Consider the following 26798-nt stretch of genomic DNA (forward strand, 5'->3'; position numbering starts at 1 on the left):
CTTGGAAGTCGCAGCAGGGTGCTTATTCCCACCACACAATGGGAAAACTGCAACACCCAAACTCAACCCATTTCAGAAAACAAGGCTCCTAAGTGGATAATGACCCAATTGTAGGACAAGATTCAGGTCAAGCTCTCAGTCAAGCATGAGACAGAAACCCACAGGAAATGAGGTTTCATCAATTAATCATAGGGTTGGTAAGACTTTTTTTACTCCATTGAAATAGTTAATACATCTCCCATGGTGGATACATCAGTATAAGGTTACTCCAGTCCAGCTGGATCAGGAGTGCACTGTTTGCTGCCACTTTGCAAGTCCTCAGCTCCCCAGAGGAACTTTTTGGAACTCTTAAACCTTCAGGTTTGGGAAGCTGGGTCACAACTTGCCAAGCTGCAGAGCTTAGACAGTTATGGCCCTTTCAGAGAGAAGTCACTGCTCCTCAAGAGAACCTTCTTCTGTGGTAGTGCAAAATAAAAAGAGGAGGCACAGAGCGTGGTTAGAAAGTGCAGAAACTGTATGTAGTTTAAAGCAGCTTGTGAGAGGCTGAGGGAGCTGGGATTGTTCAGCCTGGAGAAGAGGAGGCTCAAGGAAGACCTTATTGCTGTCTACAACTACCTGAAGGGAGGTTGTAGCCAGGAGAGGATTATTCGCTTCTCCCAGGCAATCAGCACCAGAACAAGAGGACACAGTCTCAAACTGTGCAAGGGGAGGTTTAGGCTTGAGGTGAGGAGAAAGTTCTTCACAAAGAGAGTTGTTAGCCATTGGAATGGGCTGCCCAGGGAGGTGGTGGAGTCACCATCCCTGGAGGTGTTCAACAGGGCATTGGACGTGGCACTTGGTGCCATGGTTTAGTAGCCCTGAGGTCTTGGGTGACAGGCTGGACTTATCTTTCAGGTCTTTCCTGACCTTATTGATTCTATGGTTCTATGATAGGTCCATGCTAATTCAACTGCCTTTTTGATAAAGATGTTACTACCTATATACTGATGCCCAAGTTGTGTACAGAGATGAGCCTTTAGAGACAGCCATTGCTAAGCTCTAGCTTTCAGTGAGCTGTATTGAGGAGATGGCAAATTTGCAAAATCCTCTGTGCACTATGGAGATAATCACTGAATCTATGTGCTTGGATGAATGTACCCAGTTATTGATCATGGACAGGTGTGAACTCAGACCAAGAGATTACAGAGAAGGAACATAAAGAAAGCTACCCCCTCTGCCCACTCTTCCTGAAAATTCATGTGACAATACTGTGATTGAAAAGATGCGGGGGGTGGTGGGGGGTGGTGGTGGCTACATTCACATGTATTTTATTTTGGGGGTTTATAGAACATGTACCTCAGACATTGGGAACTTCACCAAAATAAAATTAAAACCACGTGTACTCAGGGAAGTGAGTAAATGAGCATTCAGAACAAACCAACTTGTAGATCCCCTAAATTAAATCCTTTTAATCACACCGGTTGTCCTCTTTTCCTCCAGCACGTTTCCCAGGTATCCGTACAAGTGACTGTAGCTGCATGACACATTTAACACTCTCGATTGCTCTGAAGTGCAACGTGAAGGCTGGCAAAAGGTCGGAACCTGGGAAACCACAACTCATAATGCTTCTCTAGACGAAATAACCATCATCTTCACATTCCTGCGACAGAGAGAGGGCCGCTCTGAGATGCATGTGGCTCTAACCCTCCCAGCAGACCCCCCAGTAGGGGGATGCTTCCCCCAAGCCACTCTGCTTCCAGCCGCCTGTCCCTGCCTCTCGGCAGGATGGCTCCCGTGGGGTGAGCCCGGGAGCGCCCGCAAGGAGGGCGGGCGGTCTGGCTGGAGGTCTGGCTGGAGGGGAAACCCCACGGGGGCCATTTTGAACCCCCCTCGGAGGCCACGACGAGAAGTCCCGTGCAGTGAAGTGGTCCGAGGAGGGAGGCGGGCGCGGGGTGGGGATGCGAGGGCCCGGGGCGAGGACTGCCCGCACCCCTGAGAGGAAGAAATGGCTATGTCCAGCCCAGCGCTCCCGCCATCAACCAGCGCCCACCGCCCACCCCCCCTTCTTCTCCCGCAGGGCAGCGGCGGGAGGGGGTCCTCGTCTGCTTGCTTCGGCAGCCGATTACTCTGGCCTGGCCGATCGCCGCTGTCCACCGCCTGCCCCGTCTTGCGCGGGCACTCGGCCCGCCACTGCTCGCGCCTGTCCACCCGGGATGCCGCCGGCACTGAGGGCGCGGCGGCACCGGGGCCGCCGCTGTCGCCGCCGGGTGCTGGAGCAGGCAGGCAGCGGCCGCCGCCTCCTCCCGCGCTGACGCAGGGGGCGGCGGGGCCGAGGGGCGGGGAAGAGAAGGGAAGGGAGGGATGGAGCCGCGCCGCGGCGCGCACTAAGGCAAAGCGAGGCGCGGCGCGGCCGGCGAGCAGCGCGGGAGGGCGGCGGCGCCTCGTGCCCCCCCGCCGTTCACCTCAGCATGGAGGTGCCCCCCGCAGCGGCCGGCGAGCCGGCGGCCTGGGCGGCGGAGGCGTTTGCGGAGCCGGAGCTGGGCTCGGAGGAGCTGGAGACGGCGGCGGGAGGCGCGCTGGACCGCGTCCTGCTGGAGTCGGTGTGCCAGCAGCAGGGCTGGGTCCGCGTCTACGGTGAGGGGGCGCCGGGGGAGCGGGCAGGGCTGCGGGTCGGGCAGGGCAGGGCAGGGGAGGGGAGGGGAGAGCGGGCCAGACGGGGCCCGTAGCCGGCTGCGGCGGCAGGTTGTAAGCGGGGAGCGGCGGCCAACTTCCCGGCCCCAACTTTTCCTTTCTCCTTTTTTCCCTGCTGCTGAAGCTGCCAGTTCCGCGGGTCGTGTCGTCTTCGTGTTCCCCACTGCGTGTCCTTTCCCACCCCCCCGCCCCCCCTTTTCCCGGCACCAGGAGCCCCTCGTCCAACTGCAGCACACTCCTGGGCAGCTCCGGTACCCCCCAGCCGGGATGCAGGATGCCGGCCCCCGTCGGGGGCATATCGCGGTTTTATCAAGCGGAGGATCCACATCCAAAGCTTTTGTGTCGCCGGGAGTCAAGTACAGGATGCGAGTGCAGGCAGGGCTCAGCTCTCGCCGCCTGCCAGCGCCGTCTCTGATTAGTATTAATGAGGTACTAAAGGCCTGGAAGGTACTGATACGGTGGGTCCCGTCGCCCCAGACTTAGTCGTGTGTGTGTTCAGTTGGCACCTTTATTATTTACAAAAAGGATGTGAAAATCTCTTAGCAGTCTGGCTGGCGTACAGGACCCGGTGGTGTTTCCCCCTTTCTCAAACTCTCCCTGGTATGTAGTCTTTTAAAATTAGTGTGATTTATGTGGCTGGGCCTCTGGTTTGTTTAGGCTCCCAGCTGAAATGCAGGCAGGGTTAATCTCTCGATCAGCACCTAAGTAGTGGAAATTCTGTTTTATCTTTTCCTTGGCTTTCTCTTCTGTTTGTCTTGGTAATCTAACGATAATTGCTCTCATGTTGCAGAGTGAAGATCGCTGCAGAGAGTATCTTGTTTTCCCTCCTGTAACAAAATTGATGGTCCATCCCTGAAAAGGCAGCAGTCGTGGTGTTTGCACATGCAGTTACTATACTACCATTGCCTAATGTTATGGACAGCCTGTAAAACCACTTTATTTTATTGGTGCGTTTTTTAAACAACAAATCCTGTCAGGCTGCTGTTGGTTGCCCCTGTCATCTTCCTTCCTTGCCCCAAATCCCAAAGGAGATTCTCCAGGGTTTCCCTGGCCTGTAAAACTAGAAGCAAGCGCTCTCTGTTACGCATGTCATTGATCTGTTACTGGTTGCATTATCCCAGAAACACAAAGATGACATAAATAAGTTATTTACAAGAACTCTGATGGATTTCTTGGCTGATGGCAGTTAATTATTGTGAGTACCACCAGAGTTATCATTTGCACATATCAAATGAGGAAGACTGGGCTGCAGGTTTTCTGGAGAGCACACTCTGCTCAAAGACCTTTGTGTTTATTTTGGAAGCTTGAAAAGCTGGTGCAGTGGGATGAGGTTGTCTGGCTGCTTTCTGTCTGCTGCATCAGTAAGCAAAGTTATACTTAGCACAATTAATTGTAATAGAAGTTGGGGATTTTTTTAGTAGTTTCCATATTGCCTAGGTTGCTACTTCTTGCATGGCTTGCTTTGGTTACTCTCAGCCTGATGCTGAGACTATACAGCACAGCCTTCTACATAAAAATACCTCCCCTGTTGTCAGGGGGAACTCAAAAGACAGCAGGTTGCCTTCCAGTTGTTTGTTTGTTTAGAATACTTTGCAAAGGTAAAATGAGAAAGTCCTTAAGAGGAGGATGTCTGGCACCAGCCTATCTGATTGTTACCCAAGGTTATATTGTCTGTGAGTGGAAGCAGGAATGTGGTTTCCAAATTAGCCACAGCAAAAAAACATTGCTTGTTGATAAAGTCATATGTTGTGATGTGTTTATAGTCTGACACTAACGTGTAGATAAAGGGGAGAAAATTCCCTGTGACAGAGCAGCTAGCTCACAGGCTATAAAAATCTGCATAGACTTCAAGCATGTAAAAATGCATCTCATAGCCCAAGGACAATGACAAATTATTCCTAGTCTGTGTTTAAAAACAACTCATTATCTCTCTCTCCCTCGTAAAGAATCTGATGTGGTCATGTCTTCTCTCCTTCCCTATGAAATTGCAATTGGATTAACTAGCATTTGTTTATTTCCTCCTGCTTATTAGCCCTTTTTTTCTTCTCCCTTGCGTGAACACATCTGGAGAAGTTTGTGGACAGTGAATCAAGCTGAAACTGTGCCATGTTTGTGCCCAACTAAATATGGGTTACAAACCTCTGAGTGACAAGTGTTATTTATAGGATTAAAAGTAAAGCCTTGCACAGTTGTCTGAGGAACCACAGCAGCACAGCGAGAGAAAACAGGAGCAGAGAGCTTAGCCTTATTGTCTGTATTGTCTGATAAACAATGGGAACACTAACACTAATTATTTCACCATGAATGGCTGGGGGAGGGAAGGAATATCTAGCATATGAAAAGTGGAGAAGGGTTTTCTAGCATGGCAAGAAATGCAGCTTTTGATGTCAGAGTGTTGTCTGGTTTCTTTTTCATCTGGCTTATGGATGTGGACCACTCTGTTGGAGAGTTGATCCAGGTGAAAGGTGACTGTCCGAAGAGTGGCTCAAGCAGTAGAAATGCTTATTTTAAAGAAAAGGAGTTCAGCAGCTGCTTACAGATGCCTATTTTTGTGCATCTCTGTTCTGCAGTGGTGTGCCATCCACTTTGTCTTGATCCAAGGGGGTAATTACTGGCATGATGGGAGCAGGTCTGCTTGCAGAGCCTGTAAAACTTAGTCTATAAGCACAGAGAAAAGAACTTAGTAGTAAAGTATCATCATTACTGGTCTCTGTGGCTTGCCAGCAGTATGACAGTGATGTGAATACAGTAGGACTTTACCATGTCTGGGATGTGATTTCAGTGTGACACTGAGGTCTTGTCTGACTTCAGTAGATCTAAATCACAGTCTGGCTATTTTTGTGTTTCCTGGGTTCGCTGCAGTAGTTAAAATGTAGCTTTTTTTGTTCAGTGTTCTGGAGCTTCAGCAGCTTCTGGTGGAGTGAATTAGCAAGGAGAGCATCAAACCATGGAAATACAATTTCCTTACCAAAGGACAGTGTTTGTGATGGAAGTTTCCTCTAACCTGATGTTTGAACAGTGAACAGCCGATTTGCTTGGTGGAGTGATAGGTTTAATTGCTTGTGAAACGCAAATGATGTGAGTGGTGCTAGATGATGGTGTTGCCAAGAACTAGTTTTGACACACAGCTCATGCTTCTGTAAAATGGGTATCAACACGTGCCCTGGACGAGGGATTCCTTTCAGACTCATGGCATGGGGAGGAGGGAGGAAGTGCATTGCCTGGATTAATGCTGTGGTTTATTTGTGAGCAACTTTTGCAAACATCCACCGGTCTTTCAAGGTCTTTTCCTGTGCTCTTCAAAAACTGATTTTGGGAGGAGTAGGCCAGGGAATAACAGAATTTTCAGCATTCTTGATGCTAACTGGGGAAACAGAGCAATTACATAGCCTGGTGTGGCTGACTGAACATCTATGGATTTTGTAGCCATGAATTATAAAGCCAGTGTCACAGCATTGATGTTAAATGTTGCATGTGATGGGGGCAGAATCGGATTTTGCCTGACTTAGAGTCTGTGGCTGAGCAGGTTGTAAACTTCTGTAGCAGTGGTGATCAAATCTACTTTTAGCGTGCTCGCTCTGAGCTCGCTGCGAACGCTCATGTGCTAAAGATTTCAAAATAGGAGTTGCTGAAGTCTGTAGAAAATAGCACAGGGAAGAGTCTGTTCCTGAATGTTCATCCTGCGAGTAGATGTTGTTGCTCTGGGGCTTTATCTGGGCTAGGAAATGTCTTTCTCTTTTAGCAGCAGTGCTAAAAGATGGTAGTAGTTGTACAAACTGGAGTGCAGATCAGAGGTGGACATTTTCATCACCTTGTCCTCTAATCCTGCAGGCAGTATGGCGACATTGCTCACTGCCAGAATAACTCTCCTCATCCCCCTCCTCGTGGGAGAAGAGCACCAGGCTTTTTCATGGGTATTGATCCATAGGCTGAGCTTTGCTGGCTTTGACTCCAGAAAAAGCTCTAGACCCTGTGTAAGCAGACAGAAATGTCTCTTGGCTGCCCCAAACCTCACTTCCAGGCTTTTAAGTATTGGCCCTCAGAAAGTATTTGACTTATGCTCCGGACTGAAGCCACAGTAATGCACGTAGGGTCATGTGGAGATTAAAAAATAGCTGTGGCTCAATAGCTGAACAGAAGCATCTCCTAATTGTGTGAAATTGAGTTCAAAACCCCACTTTCTGCAAGTTATCCATTCCAGCAGCCCATCATCTGCCTTGTTCAACTCTTGAAGCAGCTCTACTCTCAGGGTTTTCTGCTTCTTTGCAAGCTGCCTCGAGATGATTTTGTAGGTATCTTGTTACCTACCTTTTTGTTTTTTCTCTTGCTGCACTGCTTGTAGTTATACCTAAAAACGCAAAACATTATCCAGTTCCAAACCATCTCCCTTTGGATGAGCAGCAGTCCCTTTGGATGAGCACCAACAGGCTTTGATAATGAACAGCATCTTGTCATTGTCAGCAAATCTACTCCTTCCAGTCCCGCTCATGCTGCTCGCCAGCATTTTCCCAGATGTCCCTGGGAGGATGGCGAGTGTGGTGAGCCACGACCTACCCCGGGGTCCAGCCTGACCCCGCGGCCTCCACCCAAGCCGGTGGAGGTCCCACCAGGTGGCGGCATCTTCATTGCGATGGACGCCCGAGGCTGCTCGAAACGGAGCGGCCGCTATCCCCCGACCCTCCTCGGAACCTTATCGCTCATCTCCAGACGCTCAATTAGAAAGTAATCTGGAGGCCGTATAACGAGGGAAGGGTGGGAAGGGTGCTTTTAATGTAACAACATGAAAAAGAAAACCCTTTGTAAGAGATGGAAGTAGCAAGGCAATCTGATAGTCGAGGGGTGGTTCTTGAAGTGCTAGAGGGTTTTCTTCTCCTTGAGATGTATGTAAATAGTCTAGTTGGGATAGTGTTTGTGTACTGTTGCATCGATGAGTGGCCGTGGAGCTCCTTGAAGGAGATTGCTTGCTATTATGAAGTACTGAGGTAAGACGAAGGTGTAGATGAGACCCTCGAAGAGCTGAAAGGGAGGTGAAGAGCTGCACAGCACGCCTGTGCAGGCAGTCTTGTATTGGAAAGTAGAGAAAGGAGGTGTACTTCAGCCTTTCTTTCCCTTCTGATCAATAAGTTTATTTTTAGCTCTCCTAGAAACTTGGTGCAAAATCAGGCTTGGAAAATAAACCTCCTTTGGCCAGGAAATGCCATTTCCTGCATGTTTGGACAATGTCTACTATAGTGATATCCGACCTTACTGTGGTCTTCAGGTGCTGCTGCAGCGTATTTGGTACAAACGTTAAATAGCAAAGGCATAAAGCTTCTTTTCCACTTGGAAGTGATAAATAGCAATGATTTCTAGTTGGTGTCCCATTGTTAAAGGTAGAGTTTTATCAAAAGGGTTGGCTACAGATTAGAAATGGGTGAGCATGCTATGGGCAGAGATTCTGCCTTCCCTTGCCAGCCAGCAGTGGGGAATATCAAATGATATGACTGAAGTGCTCTTGCAGGTGATCTGCTCGTAACAGCTGCTCTGATGGCTCTGTCTGACTGCAGGGAATACTTACAAGCTTGCAAGGCTTGAATTTTGGGTCCTTAGTGCTCCTGCAGCTCTTGAATCTTTGCTCACTTCCTTCTGTGTTTGCGGCGGTGGAGTGCAGCCGAGGGCTGGGCATGGCCTGTTTTCTTCTTGCTTTATTCCCAAACAATATTGCAGACTTAGCCCATTGACATTAAAACTGTTTGCCCTTCCTCTTTTTAAGGAACATCGATGTCCATTTATACATGAAAAAAAAAAAGAAAAGAAGAAGAAAAGAGTACATTTTGTTTTATTAGGGGTTTTTAGCAGGGCTCCCTCAGCTGTCTGTGTTGTTGGAAATGTTGCCTAGGTTACTAATTTATTAAGTCACTTAAATATTTGGAGGCATCAACAATGCTAGAGGGGTGGGGGGAAAAGAGGATGACATTATTTTAAAACATCAATTTCCTGACTCCTGTATTTCAGTTACAGGATTTATCTCTGGCTGAAGGTTTTCATGTGCTGCTGTTTCCTATTTTTAAACAATAGAAGGGGGGGGGGGGGGGGGGGGGGGAACGGGAAGATAAGAGGAGAGTAACTGTCAGCCATTGACTTATTATGAGATCACAGGTTCCTTTCAACTGATATTTATAGACTATATATATAATTTCTAATACAAAATAGCTGAGATTTCACCATTTTCTGGCATACGTGCCTTGTTAGCCCCAAGGTCACAGAGTTAAGCTCTCCTCTGAATTCTTTCAAAATCCTCGGTGTGAAGGCACACAGCAATCATGGAAATGAAACTTGTATCTGCGAGGAGAGAAACCGAGTGAAAAGGGGGAAAAAAAAAAAAACCGGCTGCATTTTGGTTTGTAAACTTCTTACAAAGTCCTTTGTGTGTTTTGACGCACCCCCCCCCCACCCCCCCCCCGTCTCCGAAAGCCTTTATAGAAGTGATCAGGAGGGAATAACGTTTGTTAATTCTCTTTAATAGGGTTTCAAAAGGTCAGGGAACTGCGGAAAGGCTCTTCTCCAAGAGTCGGGATTATTTTTAATTATAAAGCAACTTGGAGTAGTGCAACTAATGAGCTCTTGGAGGTGAAGGGGGTCTTTGCACTTAACCAAATGTAAACCCAAGTCCTGGATTTAGATCCCTTATTGTCTAAAGGGATTTTGGATAATTTCATTTTTTTTTTTTTGGGGGTACAGCTGGGAATACCCCCATGGAAAAAATAGCTCTTGTACTGCAAGCGCTGGCAGGCACTCTTAGTTTAACGCATTAATTCTGCAAACTGTGGGAAAACGACACCCATTACAGCAGATGTGCAATGCCTCTGCTGTGGATTTGCATGAGAATGCCTGTGCTCCTCTGTTAGCTTCTGGCTTGATTAAAACTTACGGGCACCTTTTCCCTTGGCCGAGCGCTGTGTCTGCATTCTTGGACGTTAGTGGTTTCATTGAAAATGCCTCGTTGTCTTCTGGGTTAAGAGAATGAATTGTATTTACGCAGTGCTGCGCTGTAGATGTGCTCGGTGTTTCAGAGAGAGGCGGCTCTGCTTGCCTCTCTGGAGTTTGTAGCCTGGACCTGAGAAGAAAGGAAATAGCGAAGATGAAAAATGGCAAAAGTGTTTGGAGGATTACACGGTGGAGCGTGAGGAGATGGGAGGGGATTGGCTGTATTCAGCCCATGCTTCCAAGGAGGTGTGAGAATGGAAATCAGTACTGTGATGAGAGGAAGAGAAGTGTTTAGGAACTGGTGACTGAAAATGATTACAGGCTCTGAGACTTAACCCCTCCCAGTCAGGCTTTCATGTGACAGTCCAAAAGATTCAGCAGAACCCTGTCACTTCTCTCTAGTTCCCAACCAGGATGGCGTGGAAAAGGCATAGAAAAGTCTTCTGGGTAGACCAAAGATACTGTAGCACTAATTCTGAGAGAGCTTTCCATCCTCAAGGTAGTAGGGAATTGAAGCAAGGTACTGGGAGGCAGGATATTGGATGAGAACTTGAATTTTGATGTGAGGTTTCTGACAAGGGGAGATAAAACAATTAGAAAGCAACATTTTATGTAGATTTGTTCACATGTGACAAACATTGGGTGCATTATCTGTCCAGATGAGCAGAGCAGTGGATAGCACTGCCTGCATGCAGCACCTCTAGCTTTGCTGGTGGATCAACTGCAAGGTATTTAGTGGTGTGGAAGTGAGGAGGAAAGGCTCTTGGGGTCTGTAGGGTCGTGAGCTGTCACTGGATGGCAGCCAACCCTCTTGAACCCTTACCAGTTTCAAGCTCTCTTACCAGAGGACTGATGATCCCCAGCTCTAGCATAGCAGTTTCAATGTTCTAAAACCTAGAAACAGGTGCCATGCCTGTTTTGGGGGATATCCTTCATCATCACTGCATTTTTCCTCTTGAGAAACACAGACAGTGAGGGTTTGGAGGAAATATGGATGGGGTTGGCACTTCTGGAGGGATTTCTTTTCCTTGGTTGGTACTTGTATGGCAGATAGAGTTAAAAACCTGCCTTGCTGTCTTCAGTTTCTCATTACTTGAGTCAGTGGATTGGCTATAGATAAGGGGAAGTAATTCACACCCTCATTTAGCTGACTCTTTAGTGCACTGATGCCTGTCTCAACAAGATAGGGTACAGATGCTGCAGCAGTCAGCATGGTGCATGGCACCAGGGTTCCAAGAAAATGTGTGGAAAGTAGAATCCAGTTCTTGAATCTCATTAAGAAAAGAAATGATCACTTTGCATCAGTGTTCTCTAGGCTTTGGTCATGGTGCCTGCTTTATTAGCAGCTCCCATGCTGCCTGTTGGGGTAAAAGAATCATAGAATTACAAAATCTCTGTGATTTTGTTGGAGGAGTCCTGCAAGATCATTGAGTCCAGTTGTTAACCCAACACTGCTAAGTCCACCACTAAGCCACATCCCTCTGCACCACATGGATGTGGTTTTGGAATGCTTCCAGGGAGGGTAATTCCACCATTTCCTGGGCAGCCTGTTCCAGGAAGGATCAGTTTTGCTTCTTGCACCATTCATAGCCTTTCTACATGAGTGCATCCAAAGTATTAATGGTTTTATTTGAGCATGCTGCTGCTGTGAACTGGGAAGGTGAAGAGATGTGGCACAAGTAGGTCAGGTAACTTGCCCAAGGACATACAAGAAACTTGGCAAAAGAAGTCTGATCTCTTGAGACATCTACGGTGCTTTGCTTGCATGCTTTGGGTTGCACTGCTTCACATTTGGGATACCTTTAACCCTGCTACTTTACTTGGATCTCCTTGTGACTATTAATAATCCTCCCAAATATCCTTATTAGCTGTCAGATCTGTAGGTCAGTGGGGCAAGATGCTCTCAGAGGGGAACCTTTCATTCAAGTGGTTATGTCTGCTTGCTCCTTTAAAGAAAATACAAAGGTAAAGTTTTATTGACCTTCAAAATGTCATAAACTTGTCTCATTACAGTGCTGGCAAGCTAAGCTGCTAGTATGAAGGAGTTTGGATAGCTGGCACTGATTAATTTCTCTTAATTTATGGCCAGAGGCAGGTGTTTGACTAAGTAATTATTTCCAAGTAGGTAACTCTTCTCTGTAGACTGGGGGAGGAAAATATATTGCAGATTAGATTGGAAAACCATAGAGCAGTGGTTAAACCATTTGAAGCTCTAAGATCCTTTCCACAGCATTTGAGACCCTGTGCCCCTGTGTAACCCTGCTGTGTTTGGTTGGCTTTGCCTACACTTGACTGATCCATAGCAGTTTTCTCTGTTAGTTTGTTGTTTTATCTTGATGTGCAGGAGTACACTGAGTGCAGTGCAGGCATTATGAAAGAAGGGAAGACAAAAAAGCTTCCTGAAAAGATGTTTATTTACATGATGAGGTTATACCTCAGGCTGTACAGCCAAGCTTCTGCCTTTGCTGGGCTTCCTATCTTGCTTGAGTATACAGGAACATCAGGCACCAAAAGCACAATGTGCTTAAGCTTGCTAGGAAACCATTAGACTTCCTCATTAAATAATAGCAAACACTCCATATTTGGAGGTAAATTTCTGTCCTTGTTTTTCCATCTTTTTCTTCAGCATGGTGGGTAGTTGGTAGTTCTGCTGGAAAATAAGAAGTGAGGAAAAATGTAAGGGATATCACCAGATCAAATAGAGAGCTATGGCAAAAGGATATGGTGTTTTAGAAAAAAATAATGATAGTTTCAAAAATCAGCATCTTTTTAAACCTGTATTTGAGAAGATTTACATTCTAGATGACATAGGATTATGAGGTCTCTTCCTCTCTTGCGCTCTGGCAGCAGTTGTGTAGGATGTCAGTGAGGTGTGGGGTGATTGATTACCCCGTTGAATGGATTTCATGGGCTTCTTCCTTCAATCCTCCTGTTCTCTAAGGCCTTGCTTGCTGAAGTTTTCAAACAGCCAAAAGTCCTTGGAGGTAGTGAGCTTTGTAGAATAGAACAGAAGAGAATAAAGAGGAGAGACTGAGGGAGCTGGGATTGCTTAGCCTGGAGAAGAGGAGACTCAGTGGTGACCTTATTACTCTCTACAACTACCTGAAGGGAGGTTGTAGACAGGCGGATGTTGGTCTCTTCTCCCAGGCAGCCAGTGCCAGAACAAGAGGGCACAGTCTCAGGCTGCGCCAGGGGAGGTTTAGGTTGGATGTTAGGAAGAAGTTCTATACAGAGAGAGTGATTGCCCTTTGGAATGGGCTGCCTGGGGAGGTGGTGGAGTCGCCGTCATTGGAGGTGTTCAGGAGGAGACTTGATGGGGTGCTTGGTGCCATGGGTTAGTTGTTTAGGTGGGTTGGATTGGTTGATGGGTTGGATGTGATGATCTTGAAGGTCTCTTCCAACCTGGTTTATTCTATGTAAAACCAGGCTGGAAAAGACCTTTGAGATTGAGTCCAACCTATCATCCAATGCCATCTAATCAACTAAACCATGGCACCGAGTGCCCCATCCTGTCTCTTCCTAAACACCTCCAGTGATGGTGACTCCACCAAATATCCCATACAGTAAGCTAGCAAGGAGGCTTTATGATCTTGCCACAAATATTTGTCAGTTTTCTTTCATGTGCCCTTAGCTGGTGGCTCCTCTTCATAAAGAAGCCCCTGTGGTTGTTCACATCAAGATCTCTAAGTAGCAGCAGAGCAATGTGAGCTGAGGCCATTATAAACTCAACTGTCCTCCATTTGATTCCAGTGGCTGCTAATTTTTCAATTTATAACCATTAAATCATATGAAGGAGGAGAGCCTCTCTTTTTCTTTTTCTCAGCCTAGATGAGCTTTATAGGTGGAAGTTAGGCATTTTTCTGCTCCAATTTATTTTTCCTTTTTGCACTTACTAATAGGGAAGTCAGGAATGTGAAGTAAACAGCCTCTGTTCTCTGAAATGATGAATGTGTAGGAGAAAGGAAGGATGATAAGGAAAAAGAGTTGTGGGTGGGTTTTTGATTTCTTTTTCTTTCTTTGTTTTTTGTTTAATTTCAGCCCAATGCTGGAAAGGGAAAGTTTGCATGCTGCAGAAATGAAAAGCTGTCTGAAACTTGGGTGGAGGGAAAAATTTGAGAGGAATGTGGTAATAATAGTTAAATAGCTAAGTGGTGTGAAAAGGCATTAATCTTCTCTATGCTGGCACAACTTGCTTTCTGCCTTTCTTTGTCACAACACACTGCTTTTTCTGTGCTAAAAAATAGAAAAAGGTGAAAATGAAAAGCTATCTAAAAAGCATTGTGGCTCTCAAGGATAGATGTATGTTCAGCGGAAGAGCAGCGTTCATCAGAAGCCTCGTGTGTCAAAGTTATCTGGTTCCCCACTTCACTGGGGTGTTAGGGTCAGTTATCTCCAGTGGTGCATTCTGGTAATTTGGGCTTAAGTCTCTTGGCACATTTAACCTGATTGTTGAAAGGAGGAGGCAGCCAGTCAGGTGTCATGAGCCAGTAAGCAACTGAGAGTTGTCCCACAAGCAACTAGAAAGAGGTTATGCCCATAGAATAGAATAAACCAGGTTGGAAGAAACCTTCAAGATCATCACGTCCAACCCATCAACCAATCCAACCCACCTAAACAACTAACCCATGGCACCAAGCACCCCATCAAGTATCCTCCTGAACACCTCCAATGACGGCGACTCCACCACCTCCCCAGGCAGCCCATTCCAAAGGGCAATCACTCTCTCTGTATAGAACTTCTTCCTAACATCCAACCTAAACCTCCCCTGGCGCAGCCTGAGACTGTGCCCTCTTATTCTGGCACTGGCTGCCTGGGAGAAGAGACCAACCTCTGCCTGTCTACAACCTCCCTTCAGGTAGTTGTAGAGAGCAATAAGGTCACAGAATCATAGAAAAGACCTTGAAGATCATCAAGTTCAACCATTCTCTAACACTGCCTGGACCACTACTACACCATGTCCTTAACCACCCTATATAGACTGGTGTTTAAATATATCCAGGGATGGCACTTGCTATCATAGAATGGTTTGGGTTGGAAGGAACCTCTAAAGGTCACCTAGTCCAGCCCCCTATGCAGTAAACAGAGACATCTTCAACTAGATCAGGTTGCTCAAAAACCTGTTGAGCCTCACCTTGAATGAGGCCCCAACCACCTCCATGGGCAAGCTGTTCCAGTGTTCCACCACTCTCATGGTAAAGAGCTTGTTCCTAACATTCAGTCTAAATCTATTCTAGTTTGAAACTTTTGCCCCTCATCCTGTCACTGCAGGCCTTTGTAAACAGTCTCTCTCCATCCTTCTTATAGGCCCCCTTCAGGTATGGGAATGTCACTATTTGGTCTCCCTGGAGCCTTCTCTCCAGGCTGAATAATGCCATCTCCCTCAGATGATTTTTGTGGCCCTCCTCTGGACCTGCTCCCTCATGTCCATGTCCTATATTCCAACTTGAGTATTTAAAAAAATACCCAGGAAGGCTGGAGAGGGATTTTCATAAAGGTGTCTAGCAGTAGGACCAGGGGTAATGGTTTTATGCTGACAGAGTGGTTTTAGATAGTATCTTAGCAGGAAGTTGTTCAATATTATGGTGGTGAGACTCTGGAACAGGTTGCCCAGGGAGGCTGTGGATGCCTCCTCTGTGGGGGTGTTCACAGCCAGGTTGAGAGGCCTAGTTAAGAGGTGTCCCTGCTCAGCCTTCGGAATGTGCTGCCCAGGGAGGTGGTGGAGCCACCGTGCCTGGAGGTGTTCAAGAGGGGATTGGACGTGGCACTTGGTGCCATGGTTTTGTCATGAGGTCTGTGGTGATGAGTTGGACTTGATGACCTTTGAGGTCCCTTCCAACCTTGGTGATTCTGTGATGGTGGGGAGGTTGGAGTAGATGATCACTGAGGTCCCTTCTGACCTAAGCCATTCTGTGGTTAGCCTTGTCTATAGGAAGGATTTGAAGTGCAATAGCTCTTGCTATCAAGAGGCAGTAACTGTTTTCCTTACATTGGTTCGATTCCCATCACAGATTGGGTTTGAAACCAGATCAGCCCAGGACACAGCAAGGGCTCTAAGGGGAGTTAAGGTAGTTTCCCATATGAGTAGGCAAGGTGTTGTATAAACAGATGCCAAGAATTAAATTGACTACTTCTTCCTTGCTGAGAAACTGCTTGCTGTGACTCTGGGTTGCATTAGCTGTGACTTTCCCCTAACACTTCAGGAAAAAAGGTGAGAGGGGACTGATGGACTCTAGTTTTCTGTGTGTTGAGGTAGATGACCTTGGATTTGTGTTTGCAGGATTAGGAGAGGTATCCTGCTGGCCAAGGCATGAGATCTTGGCCAGTTGTAGAAGATACCTGTTCTACACACATCTGTTTACAGATCAATCTGTACCTGAATGGCTCTTAAGATAGCTTTGGAATGAATTTTTAATTAAAACTGTGGTGAGAGAGGCATGCTGGGGACTTGATAGCCCATACCATAAATCTTTGCTGTCAAGATTGCTATTGTTGTTGATGGAATTCAGATGGGTTATCATGAGTTCAGTCTAAAAAGCACACAGTCACATTTAAAAAAGAATAGCTGTAGTGCATCACTTAACTGTGTACTTATATTTCATCCACAAAATGGCTTGCCAGTGAAAATGTTCTAGTTGTAGTTTTGATGTCCATTTATAATAACCACTCCATTCTGTAGCTGACACAGTGTCCCTCCCTGTTTTGTTTCCAGACTTTATTGATGTGGCTTCTTGGTTACCTACTTTCACCACTTCAAGGTTTCTATTTTCATTCCCTTCCAAAAGGGAAGGGTTGGTAGCTCACTACCCAGTTTTTAATACTGGTAGATGGAAACTTGGAGCTGACTGTGTAGCCTTCCACTTAGACCTAGGAGAGATGACTCGACTGATGATTAGGTCCTTGCCTTACTAGGCTCTGTTGCTAATCAGTTTGAGTCCCTGGCGGTGAGTGTTTGGAGAATTAGGGAAGGAAATGCCTGTATTTCCTTGGAGCTCTCATTACTCATGCCTCAATTGGTTAGTCCTGTGACTCTTGGGGCATTACATCTGCCTCTTGTCCAGCAGTGTGTCATGTGTCTATTACTTAAGCATTTGCATGGGTGGAGGAAGGAACATCCCAGTTAACATCCCAGTTCTTAGTCCTTTTACTCACTCTGGGATATTCTTCTTTTGCCCTTGCTCCTTGTGGGGTTTCTTCTGTGATTTCCACTGGTGGTGATGCAGTTCAAGGCTTAGCTCTATCTCTCTTCAGTTAGTGGTGCTTTTCTTTTTTATCTGAGGCATGAGGTATGTGCTTAATTATTTGTGGGGACACTTAAAAACCAGTTAATGTGATGCAGATGTGCTGTTTTCACGAGACACACAGCTAAGTCTCATGGAGGGATTAAGAATACCTCAAGGTATTGCATATCATTGGAAAAAGCTAATTCACTTTTGTAGTGTCACCAAGGGGATGTAGCCTCTGTAATCATCATCTTAAGCCTTGCTGCTTCCCCACTCCTACCCCCTCCCCGCTCTGTTTCACTTGGGTGTGATGTTGGTATAAACACTGGCTACCCTAAAGAAAAAATCCACACCAGTCCTTTTCCTTCAACCGTGATGGCTTTCTGGTTTCCAGGAAAGGGTAGCCAGATCTTTTCTGTGTGTGTCTCTGTTAAAAAGCCAGCATTCTATTAATTGAAACAGTGCACTTTTGGCTTGGAACAGCAAAGAAAACCGCAAGGGGTTTTTTGTGTGTGTATGTATAAATGACAAAGGAATTTCCACAAAGATGATGTCCAGCTCCCATTAGGGTCTGGAGATGAACATGTTATCTCCATCAAACTGTTGGAGTGGGTCCAGAGGAGGCCACAAAGATGATAGGAAGGCTGGAGCACCTCCCCTGTGGGGACAGGCTGTGAGAGCTGGGGTTGTTCAGCCTGGAGAAAAGAAGGCTCCAGGGAGACTTTATTGCAGCCTTCCGGTACCTGAATAGGGCTTGTAAGTAAACTGGGGAGGAACCTTTTGCAAGGGTTTGTTCTGAGAAGGAATAGGTTGAAGCTTGAGGTAGGCAGATCTAGACTGGATATTAAAAGAGAAATTCTTTACAGTGGGGGTGGTGAGACACTGGAACAGGTTGCCCAGGGAAGTTGTGGATGCCCTCTCCCTGGAGGTGTTCAAGACCAGACTGGATGAGGCCTTTAGCATCCTGGTCTAGTGGAAGGTGTCTCTGGCCATGGCAGGAGGGTTGGAAATAGATGATCTTTGAGGTCCCTTCCAATCCAAACCACTCTGAGTGTATGTCTTTGTTCTACTGGTGGTGGGCAGTGCCTCAACCTCACAGTAAAACCTTTAGCCAAAGATAAATGAGGACCTTAAACTAGCAAGAGATGTTCACCAGTGTTACAGGTAGCAAATTATTGTAGTCACCATTTTAAGTAATAATCCTCCTTCCCTTCCTTGTTGCCTTGTGTCATGTCTAACTGGGCATGGGGCTGTGTGCTGTTATACATGTGGGGTGGCGTTGTGCTGGTAGAGTCTGAGGGGCTAAAAACAGAGCTCAAAGTAGCTGCATTTGAGTCTCTCAGCTCAAAAGGCGAGCCTGGGGCACTGGACCGAGTGCTGAGGTTAAATGAGCTGTATGTAATTGGTGAGAAAATGAAGAGTTCAGCAAATGTTGCGAATGCCAGCTGCAGCGTGGTGGCAAGCCGCGTTCGCCAGTAGGCTGCTGGATAGTCCAGCTATTTCTCCACATTCCTTGCCAGCAGGATATTGGTGCTATTTCTGCTGGAAGCAAGCTCAGTCCAGAGGCCATGCTAGTCCAAAGGCATGGGAAAGATTTCAGTGGTTTGCAGGTTTGTTGTTTTTCAGGATGCTCTTTTTCCCTGGTTGAAATACCCACTGGGGCAGGTGAAACATTGGTCCCCATGAGGAAAAGCTACTGAGTTTGACTTTGTTTTGGTTGGTGGGGTTTTTTGGGGGGTTGGTGTTTTGTTGTTTTGGTTGGTTGTTTTTTTTACATCTTGCCTTTCATCAGCACATAGGAAACAATGAATGCAAATCTATTCCCTAACAAGTGCAGATGCATTTTGTTGCTTGGAAGCTGAGCAGGAGCTCTGATGAATTATCAGCATCCGATTCCAGAGGTCTGACGATCTGCAGTCTCCTTAATATTCTGACAAGCCATCGTGGGTATTATTCCTCTGCAGTTTTTTCCCCTTTTGTATTCTTGAAACCCATATTGCAATGTGAATGCTGTTGGCTTGGGATTGAAAGAGATACTGGCTGGCTCTATGCTGTGCTCAATTTTCTTTTGACAACAATGGGGAGAGTGGCTGTGATTCTTTTCCCTCTCTTTGATAGTACAAACGCAAGCTGAATCAGAACTTTGAAAATTGAAGGGTTATCTCCTGTTCTGTTCATAATTGTGTCTCTCTCTAATATTAAGAGTATCAAGGCACAATACATTATGCATGCCAAAAAGAAATCCTCAGTAACCTTTGCTTTAAAAATCACACCATTTCTGGGGGGGGAAAAAAACACCAAACCAAAAAAACCCACAAAAAACCCCAACCAAACCCCCCAAAAAACCCCAAACAAACCCAAACTTTTTGTCTCTAAACACTTTAAGCAACTCTGCTGTGGATTCTCTGGCAGGAGTACTATGCCAGTGACAGCTTATCTTTGGAAATAGCTGCAGATTAATTTACATGTGTCTTTTAAAGTGTAGCTTGCTTACCCAGATGGCAATTAGATTGAAGTTAATGGTAATATAAACCAGCAGGATCTAGTGTAGCTTTTCAGCCTCAGGGCTGCCCAGTTTTACCATCCAGCTGTTTTCCAAATGATTTATTTAATTTTCCCCACTCGGTTTCTTTGCCTCAGCCCTCAGTTTCAGCCTTGCCGCTCGCGGTGCGGTGTGGGTGGCAGGACAGCGGAAGAACAGCTGCACTTAGCAACTCCAATAAAGGACTTTATTAGAATGAGCATTCTGTCTGAGTTGCGCTAATACCAAATGTCTTACTTCATCTTGTAGCCTCTAAAGCAGATCGTCATCATTTCCACTCTGGCTGCTTGCAGTGGGGAAAGACAGCTCTGACTCAGCCCCCTGGATAAATGGGGATACAGTGAACTGTGCACCGCTGCCACCGGGCTGTGAGTTCAGGCTGTGTCAGCAGACAGAAATGTCTTTTTTTCCCCACCTCTTGGATGCTGAGTATGACATGCAGGAGGAAGGACATGCTTCCAAACAGCTCAGGAGTAAGGGTGAACTACTTTGCTGTCAAAATAATGTAAAAATGTCCTTAGGCTTGATGATTTGCTGTGGAAACTTAGAGGAGAGGGGTGAATTCAGGAGGGCAGCTTTAGACTGGATATTAGGAAGAAATTATTTACAGTAAGGGTGGTGAGACACTGGAACAGGTTGCCCAGGCAGGTTGTGGATGCCGCCACCCTGGAGGTATTCAAGGCCAGGTTGGATGGAGCCTTGAGCAACCTGGTGTAGTGGAAGGTGTCCCTGCCTGTGACTGTGGGGAGCTGGAACTAGACGATCTTTAAGGTCTCTTCCAACCCAAACCATTTTATGATTCTGTGAAATACCCTCGGACACAGCAAAACGAGCGCTAATCCTCCATCTCAAATCTGAAAGCTCTTTGGCAGTCCTTGCTGAGAGAAAATAAATTGCAAAACTTCATGCTTTTCAGGTTTTCCAAAGAAGAACAGGCTCCTGAGGTGCCTTTTACCCATTGTGAAGCAGCTCACATTTTCTGTGGCAAGACAAAAACCAATGTCTTGCTGCTTCTAATTCTTTGAGCTCTACAGAAATCAGAGTTCATGGAAGACACAGTAGTGTTGTGTGCCAGGAATGCCATATCTGCAGTGTCCTGCAGAGTAAGCCTTGGAGGTCAAACTCAACTCCAGGATTCCCCTTGCATCTCCAAAGTCTGTATGAAAAGTCTGGAGGAGGAGGTGATGCTTAGTGCTGCCTGGAGAGGCCTCACCAATACGCTCACTTGCTCCGGAGGAGGATTCAATTTAAAACACTGCCTCTGGGCTTCACTTTGAGGCTTCTCATCTTTTCATATCTGCTGGTTAAATGTGAGCTGCTGTTTGCGTTTGTCTGCTCTTCAGATGAAGAACTTTGCAAGCTTACTGCACAGCACTGGGGAATGGCTGCTGGAGAAGTCCTGGGCCCGAGTGGTGTTATGCCACTTCCATTCATATGTCACTTTTTCCCCCATCTCCCTTCTTTTGAGTAGCTTTTAGTGGCAAAGGGGGTGGTTAGAAGAAACAGGGTTTAACTTCATCTTTCCCTGTCTTGAGGAAAAGAGAAGTTGTTATTTATAAGCAAAATAATGTAGTGTGATGTGGGTTTTTTTTTAAACTGTTCTGCTTTTAACTGGAATTCTGTGGGTGAAGTGCTAGGATGAAATTCAGCAACTGGATGCTGTGCACCCACTTTAACGGTGAAGCAGAAAGAAAAATACCAAGAAAAATGGGGAAATGGGCAGCAACCCTGAGAGCCCTACACTCTTCCAAATCCTCGCTCCCTTATTCCATTGTGTTTCTGCATTCTCAGGAGTCCATAGGCAGCCTGGAAGCAGAGACCGAAGTGCTTTGACGGGCAGCTGACAAATCCACCTGTCAGTGTCACCCGATAACTGATTTATCATCTTTGACAAGTAGAAAATTGCTTTGACTTGTCTGCAGGACAAGTAAAATTTAGTACTAGTGATGGGGTATTTAAAAAATTGTCATGATCATGTAAATCCTGTTATCTCTGTACCCCAACACAATCAAGTTCTGAACTGGAAAAGGGCATTAACTTTCTTGGGGGGGGGGGAAGACTTGTATTAACAGATAACAGGACATTTCCCCCCCTCAGTTTGTTTTTAAATCTTGTTGCCTTTCAAAGCCTGACACTTCTGTCTCTTAGACCCATTTCTCTGGGAATAGAATATTGAAGGGGATGTCTTTTGAAGGAAAAAAATACCCCAAACACGTAGCTACATTGCATTGGGAAACAGAAAGGAAGCAAAGCGTGCTTAATCTGAGAGAGCATCAGTGTTTAAGCTGTAAGCTCATTATGAGGCTTCTGTAGTGGGGGCTGATTTTTTCAAATTAATTTCTCTGTATTACCATAATAAACATTTTAATAGCATCCTTGCCTTCCCCTATGTCCTGAGCAGCTGAATATTTCAGTATGCTATCTAGTCTTTCCTGGCAGCCTTTATCCTCATCATCCACGCATGATCTGTTTACAAGAATGCATATAGGTATTTCCAGTGTAATTTAGTGTTCCAGGTTGTGCTGCCTCAGCAGTTTTCTCTCCCTGCATTTATGCTGGGGAGTGTCAATCTGCTGGAGGGTAGGAAGGCTCTGCAGAGGTACCTGGACCGGCTGGATTGATGGGCTGAGGCCCACTGTATGACTTTCAACAAGGCCAAGTGCTGGGTCCTGCACTTGGGTCACAACAACCCCATGCAGTGCTCCAGGTCTGGAACGGAGTGGCTGGAAAGTTGCTTGGCAGAGAGGGATCTGGGAGTATTGGCTGACAGCTGTCTGAAGGTGAGACAGGAGTGTGGTCAGGTCACCAAGGAGGCCAACAACATCCTGGTCTGCATCCACAGTAGTGTGACCAGCATGAGTAGGGAAGTGATTGTGCCCCACTTGGTACTGGTGAGGCCACTCCTTGAGTACTGTGTTCAGTTTTGGGCTCCTCAGTACAAGAAGGATGTTGAGGTGCTGGAGTGTGTCCAGAGAAGGACAGTGATGTTGGTGAGGAGTCTTCAACATGAGTCCTATGAGAGGCTGCTGAGGAAGCTGGGGTTGTTCAGCCTGGAGAAAAGGAAGTGAGGGGAGACCTCATCACTCTACAACTCCCTGAAATGAGGTTGTAGTGAGGTGAGGGCCCAGCCTTTTTTCCCAGGAAACAAGTGACAGGACAGGAGGAAGTGGCCTTATGTTGCATCAGGGGAGTTTTAGATTGGGTATTCGGAAAAATTTCTTCAGCAAGAGGGTAATCAGGCACTTGAACAGGCTGCCCAGGGAAGAGGTGGAGTCACCATCCCTGGAGGTGTTTGAAAGACATTTGAATCAGGAGCTTAAGGACACGGTCAAACAGTTGTGTACAGGAAGATGTTAGGCCAGCAGCTGGATTTAATGATCTTAAGGTCTTTTCCAGCCAGGTCATTCTGAGATTCTGTGCTACTTCCAAAAAAATACTTGGGGAATATCAAGGCTTTTGTTTCTAATTTTAATTAATAGCAATGCAAAGAAGTGACGTCTTACTCAATTTCAATCTTCCAGGTATCTGGAAAATGACTTACTGTATGTGATTTCACAACACCACAGTAAACAAGGCTTGCTCTGTAGGGTTTTGTTTGGTATGTTCGTTATTTGCTTACAACAATAAGCAAAGCCTCCTGTTTTGCTGACTGAAAGGCTGGGGGAATCTAGAAAGTAGGAGTAGGACTCTGTTAAACTGCAGAGGTTGATAGGGATTATGAAGCTATGCAGAACCCAAAAGTATTTAGATGCTGGTGAAGTTTTGGGTTGCCATGCCACTTAATTTAGTCTTGCAGCTCAGTGTTCTGCTGTTGCTTTCCCTCAGTTTGTGAGATGCTGGCTAGAAGTTTCCCAAAATTATCATATTGAGCTAGGCATGGTTGCAGTGTTGGACAAGAGCAGACTGAGAGGGGATCTGAACAATGCTGATCTAAAGGGTGGGGTCAAGAGGATGGGGACAGACTCTTTTCAGTGGTGCCCAGCAACAGGACAAGAGACAACAGGCACAAACTGGAACCCAGGAGGTTTCACCTGAACATAAGGAGGATCTTTGGTGTGAGGGTACTGGAGCTCCTCTGGGATCCTGCATTTTCATCCAAATCCTATCTTAGCTACTGGCTCAGTTTTCCATAACAATCTCACTTTCATTCCATTGTCTGTGATGACCACAGCTCTTCCAGTGCTCCTGTTTCCTGAGCTTCTTTCCCATCAGTAGCTTTGAATATTTGCCCTCTTGCTTTGAGTGTCTTTTGTGTCTCATACTCTACTGAGCTAGTTGTCAGCAAGTAGAAGAGCTGTGGCTCTCCAGTAAGAGATCTTGAAAGCTGTGCATGGGAAGACTAAATGAGTTTTGAAATGAAATTAAAACCTTCCAGCAAAATGTGATCTCAATCGCCAATTCTAGTGTGTAAACTTGATTTTCTTCTAACCTGCCTCTTTTCCCCACTGTTTCTTGCCACCTCATACCCTTTGTTTGGCCCTTCTGATGCCTGCTGTTTGGGCTTCAGAGGGTGGCACATCATTTTGAAAAATAAGATACATTATCATAGAATCAACCAGGTTGGAAAAGACCTCAGAGATCAACAAGTCCAACCTATTAACTAATACCTCATGACAACTAAACCATGGCTTCAAGTGCCACGTCCAGTCCCCTTTTGAACACCTCCAGGGACGGTGACTCCACCACCTCCCTGGGCAGCACATTCTAATGGCCAATCACTCTTTCAGTGAAGAACTTTCTCCTCACCTCGAGCCTAAACTTCCCCTGCTGCAGTTTGAGACTGTCTTCTTGTTCTGCCACTGGTTGCCTGGGAGAAGAGACCAACCCCCACCTGTATACAACCTCCTTTTAGGTATTTGTAAAAAGCAATAAGGTCTCCCCTGAGCCTCCTTCAGGCTAAACAACCCCAGCTCCCTCAGCTTCCCCTCATAGGGCTTGCATTCAAGAGCTCTCCCCAGCCTCGTTGCCATTCTCTGGATGCATTCAAGTGTCTCAATGTCCTTAAATTGAGGAGCCCAGAACTGGACACAGTACTCCAGGTGTGGCCTAACCAGTGCAGCAGCTAAATTTTACTGACTGAAGAAGACTGCCAAAGAATTTACTTAATGTCAAAATCTCCTGTCAAAACCTCTGTAATAGAAATAAAGCACGGATAAAATTGATTACATTTTTTGTTGTGCTTACAGCCATTAGTACTGAAGATAGACAGCAAATCCTAGATATGCTTTGATTTAGCATTGTGGGTTGTTTTTTTTTTTCCCCTCTTCTTGAAGCTTCAACTTGGTTGCTGGTGACAGTACCAGTGAGATCTTGAGGCCTTTCAGCTTGTTAAGAAATTTCACATTCCCAGAACTAACGCTTATTAAAATAATGGGGGGTGGAGGATCGTGTGCAAATGAGGAAGTAAACAAAAAGGCTCTGGAATTCCAGTCTGCTGCAAAGAGGAACAGGTTCAATCACTGCAGGAAGAAACTGTTTCTAACAGAGTTTTGAAACAACAACAAAAAATTAGGAAGAAAGCAGCAAAAGCTGAAAGCTTGTGGCCTGGTGCACGCTGTAAAAGTCTTTCAACGTCAACACGGATACAAGCAGTAAAGATGGAAGATAGGAGCAAAAAGCTCCTCTAGGCTGATAAGACCAGAAGAAACAAGTCTTGCTGTAAAGATTAAATGCTTCTTGCATTTGCATTTTAAGCAACATTATGTCACGTGGGGTGTTTTTTTAAGTGCTTATGAGGAGGACAAAGATCAAGCAGCAGGAGACACGGTAATTACACGGAGAGGCTCCTTCTGGCATGCCACGCCAACCAGTCAGGAGGTGTTACAGAGGCAGGTTTAAAAGGCAGGAATACAGTCAGTGAAAACATAAATAGATACAGATATGACAGCCTTTTCAGCTTACCCTGTTTCCTAGTGATTGGTGTAAGAAGCAGCTGCTGCCTCTTGACCCTGTCCCTCTGGATGTTGTTTCGTGCTTTGGTGGCTGTCATGTGCAGTTGAGGAATGTACTCGAAAAAGTTGCTTTTTGGACTAATGACATGGGATTGTTTCCCAAACTGAAATATTAAGTTGTTGATTTCAGTGTTTTTGACCCTCATTTCCTGGTAATTTCCTGTTGGAATGAGATGTCTCTTTTTTTTTTTTTATCTTCTCCCCTCATGTGGAGAAATACCAGTGGCCAATGAAGGCAAAAGCTGCTTGGATCTAAGACTGACTGTCAGGAAGCAGCATTTTTTTTGCTTATTTTAAGCTATGTAACACATATTTATTCCATGCTTTTTCTGTCCTCGGTTTCAACTTGCAGTATATCAGCTTCCTCCCCACTTACTCCATGTACATCCCCCCAAAAAAGGCAAAATAGGTTGTCTTTCCTGTGGCAAACTTAAGCTTTAATGATGCTGCTGCTGTTGTTATCACCGGGCTGAAGTTTGCAGGGTGATGCTGAAGTGAGGAATAGACAGAGTCTAATGGAATTACTTCTGCTCAAAGCTTTTTTCTCAAGTGGGGAAAATGAAATGCCCTGTTGGAAGTTCAGTGAGCATCCAGTGACTGATGGCTGTGTTTAAAGATAGGTCATTAGAGAGCAGGCTGGCAGTGTGATGGGGAGAAGATGCGTGACTTCTGCTGCTGTGACTGCAGTCGTAGATCCTGCTTGATGGACTTTGGTTACTTGGGTTAAATTTTACTTGTCCACTTAAGCCCTTTAAGTTTGGGCAGCTGCCATAGTTAATATACATATGATTAGTCTCTTCATGTCTTCATTTTTGCCCTGCAGCCTTATTAATCTGATCCTTCTTTCAGATAGCATCAAACTAGCTAACAAACTATGCAGGCGTGTTAGGAAAGTGCCAGGTTTTTAATGCCTTCTTGACAGAGCCTCTGTGCATCTACTTTCTCTAGTACCAGTGTGTGCAAATTTGTCTTTTTTCTTTCCCTTCTCCTCCCCCCTGCACCCAGTGGTAGATAAACCAAGATCTGGGACCCCTGCAGCTCACTGTTGGGGCTCACAACTTATCTGAAGCCTCACCTGAATAATGGCTCTGTCAACATTTGCTGAAGTGGATGTGTTTTGCTTCCTTGGTCATGAGGTACCAGGTCCACTGTTCTGTTAACACCTTTGACTCTGACTCTTTCTTTGCTGGCTAAAAAAAGCTCTGAAGTCATCTACAGTAACCTGTAGCCAAGTTAGAGATTGGGATATAACAAGTTTTATCCCTGTCTTCATTTGAACACTTGATGACATGAGGTGGAAACCTTTTAATTGCTCTCTGTCTGCTCAGCATAGGTGAGTCACAAACCCTCTGTGTTAATATGCTAAAGAAAAATACTTTTCAAATTTAACTTGGACTACTTTTTTTCCCCCTCTCTTTCCTGTGATCTGAGAGATTGGGATAATTTCTC

At 45.8% G+C, this 26798-nt stretch overlaps 1 protein-coding gene across 3 annotated transcripts in view; it reads left to right on the top strand.

The window, feature by feature from the left end:
- Positions 1 to 2344: 2344 nt before the first annotated feature.
- Positions 2345 to 26798, top strand: part of RASAL2 (RAS protein activator like 2) — a 211433-nt gene continuing 186979 nt past the window's right edge. For 2 of the 3 annotated variants that reach the window (XM_068141394.1, XM_068141396.1), the window contains exon 1: positions 2345 to 2613. In XM_068141394.1, the coding sequence (XP_067997495.1) occupies positions 2448 to 2613 (166 nt within the window). In that variant the 5' untranslated portion in view covers positions 2345 to 2447. The remainder of the gene's footprint in view (positions 2614 to 26798) is intronic. The other variant, XM_068141395.1, reaches the window with a different exon arrangement.

Source organism: Melanerpes formicivorus, unplaced genomic scaffold (assembly GCF_026170545.1).
Source record: "Melanerpes formicivorus ecotype bairdi unplaced genomic scaffold, bMelFor1.0.p_v2 SCAF_7, whole genome shotgun sequence".
Classification (NCBI taxonomy): Eukaryota; Metazoa; Chordata; class Aves; order Piciformes; family Picidae; genus Melanerpes; species Melanerpes formicivorus.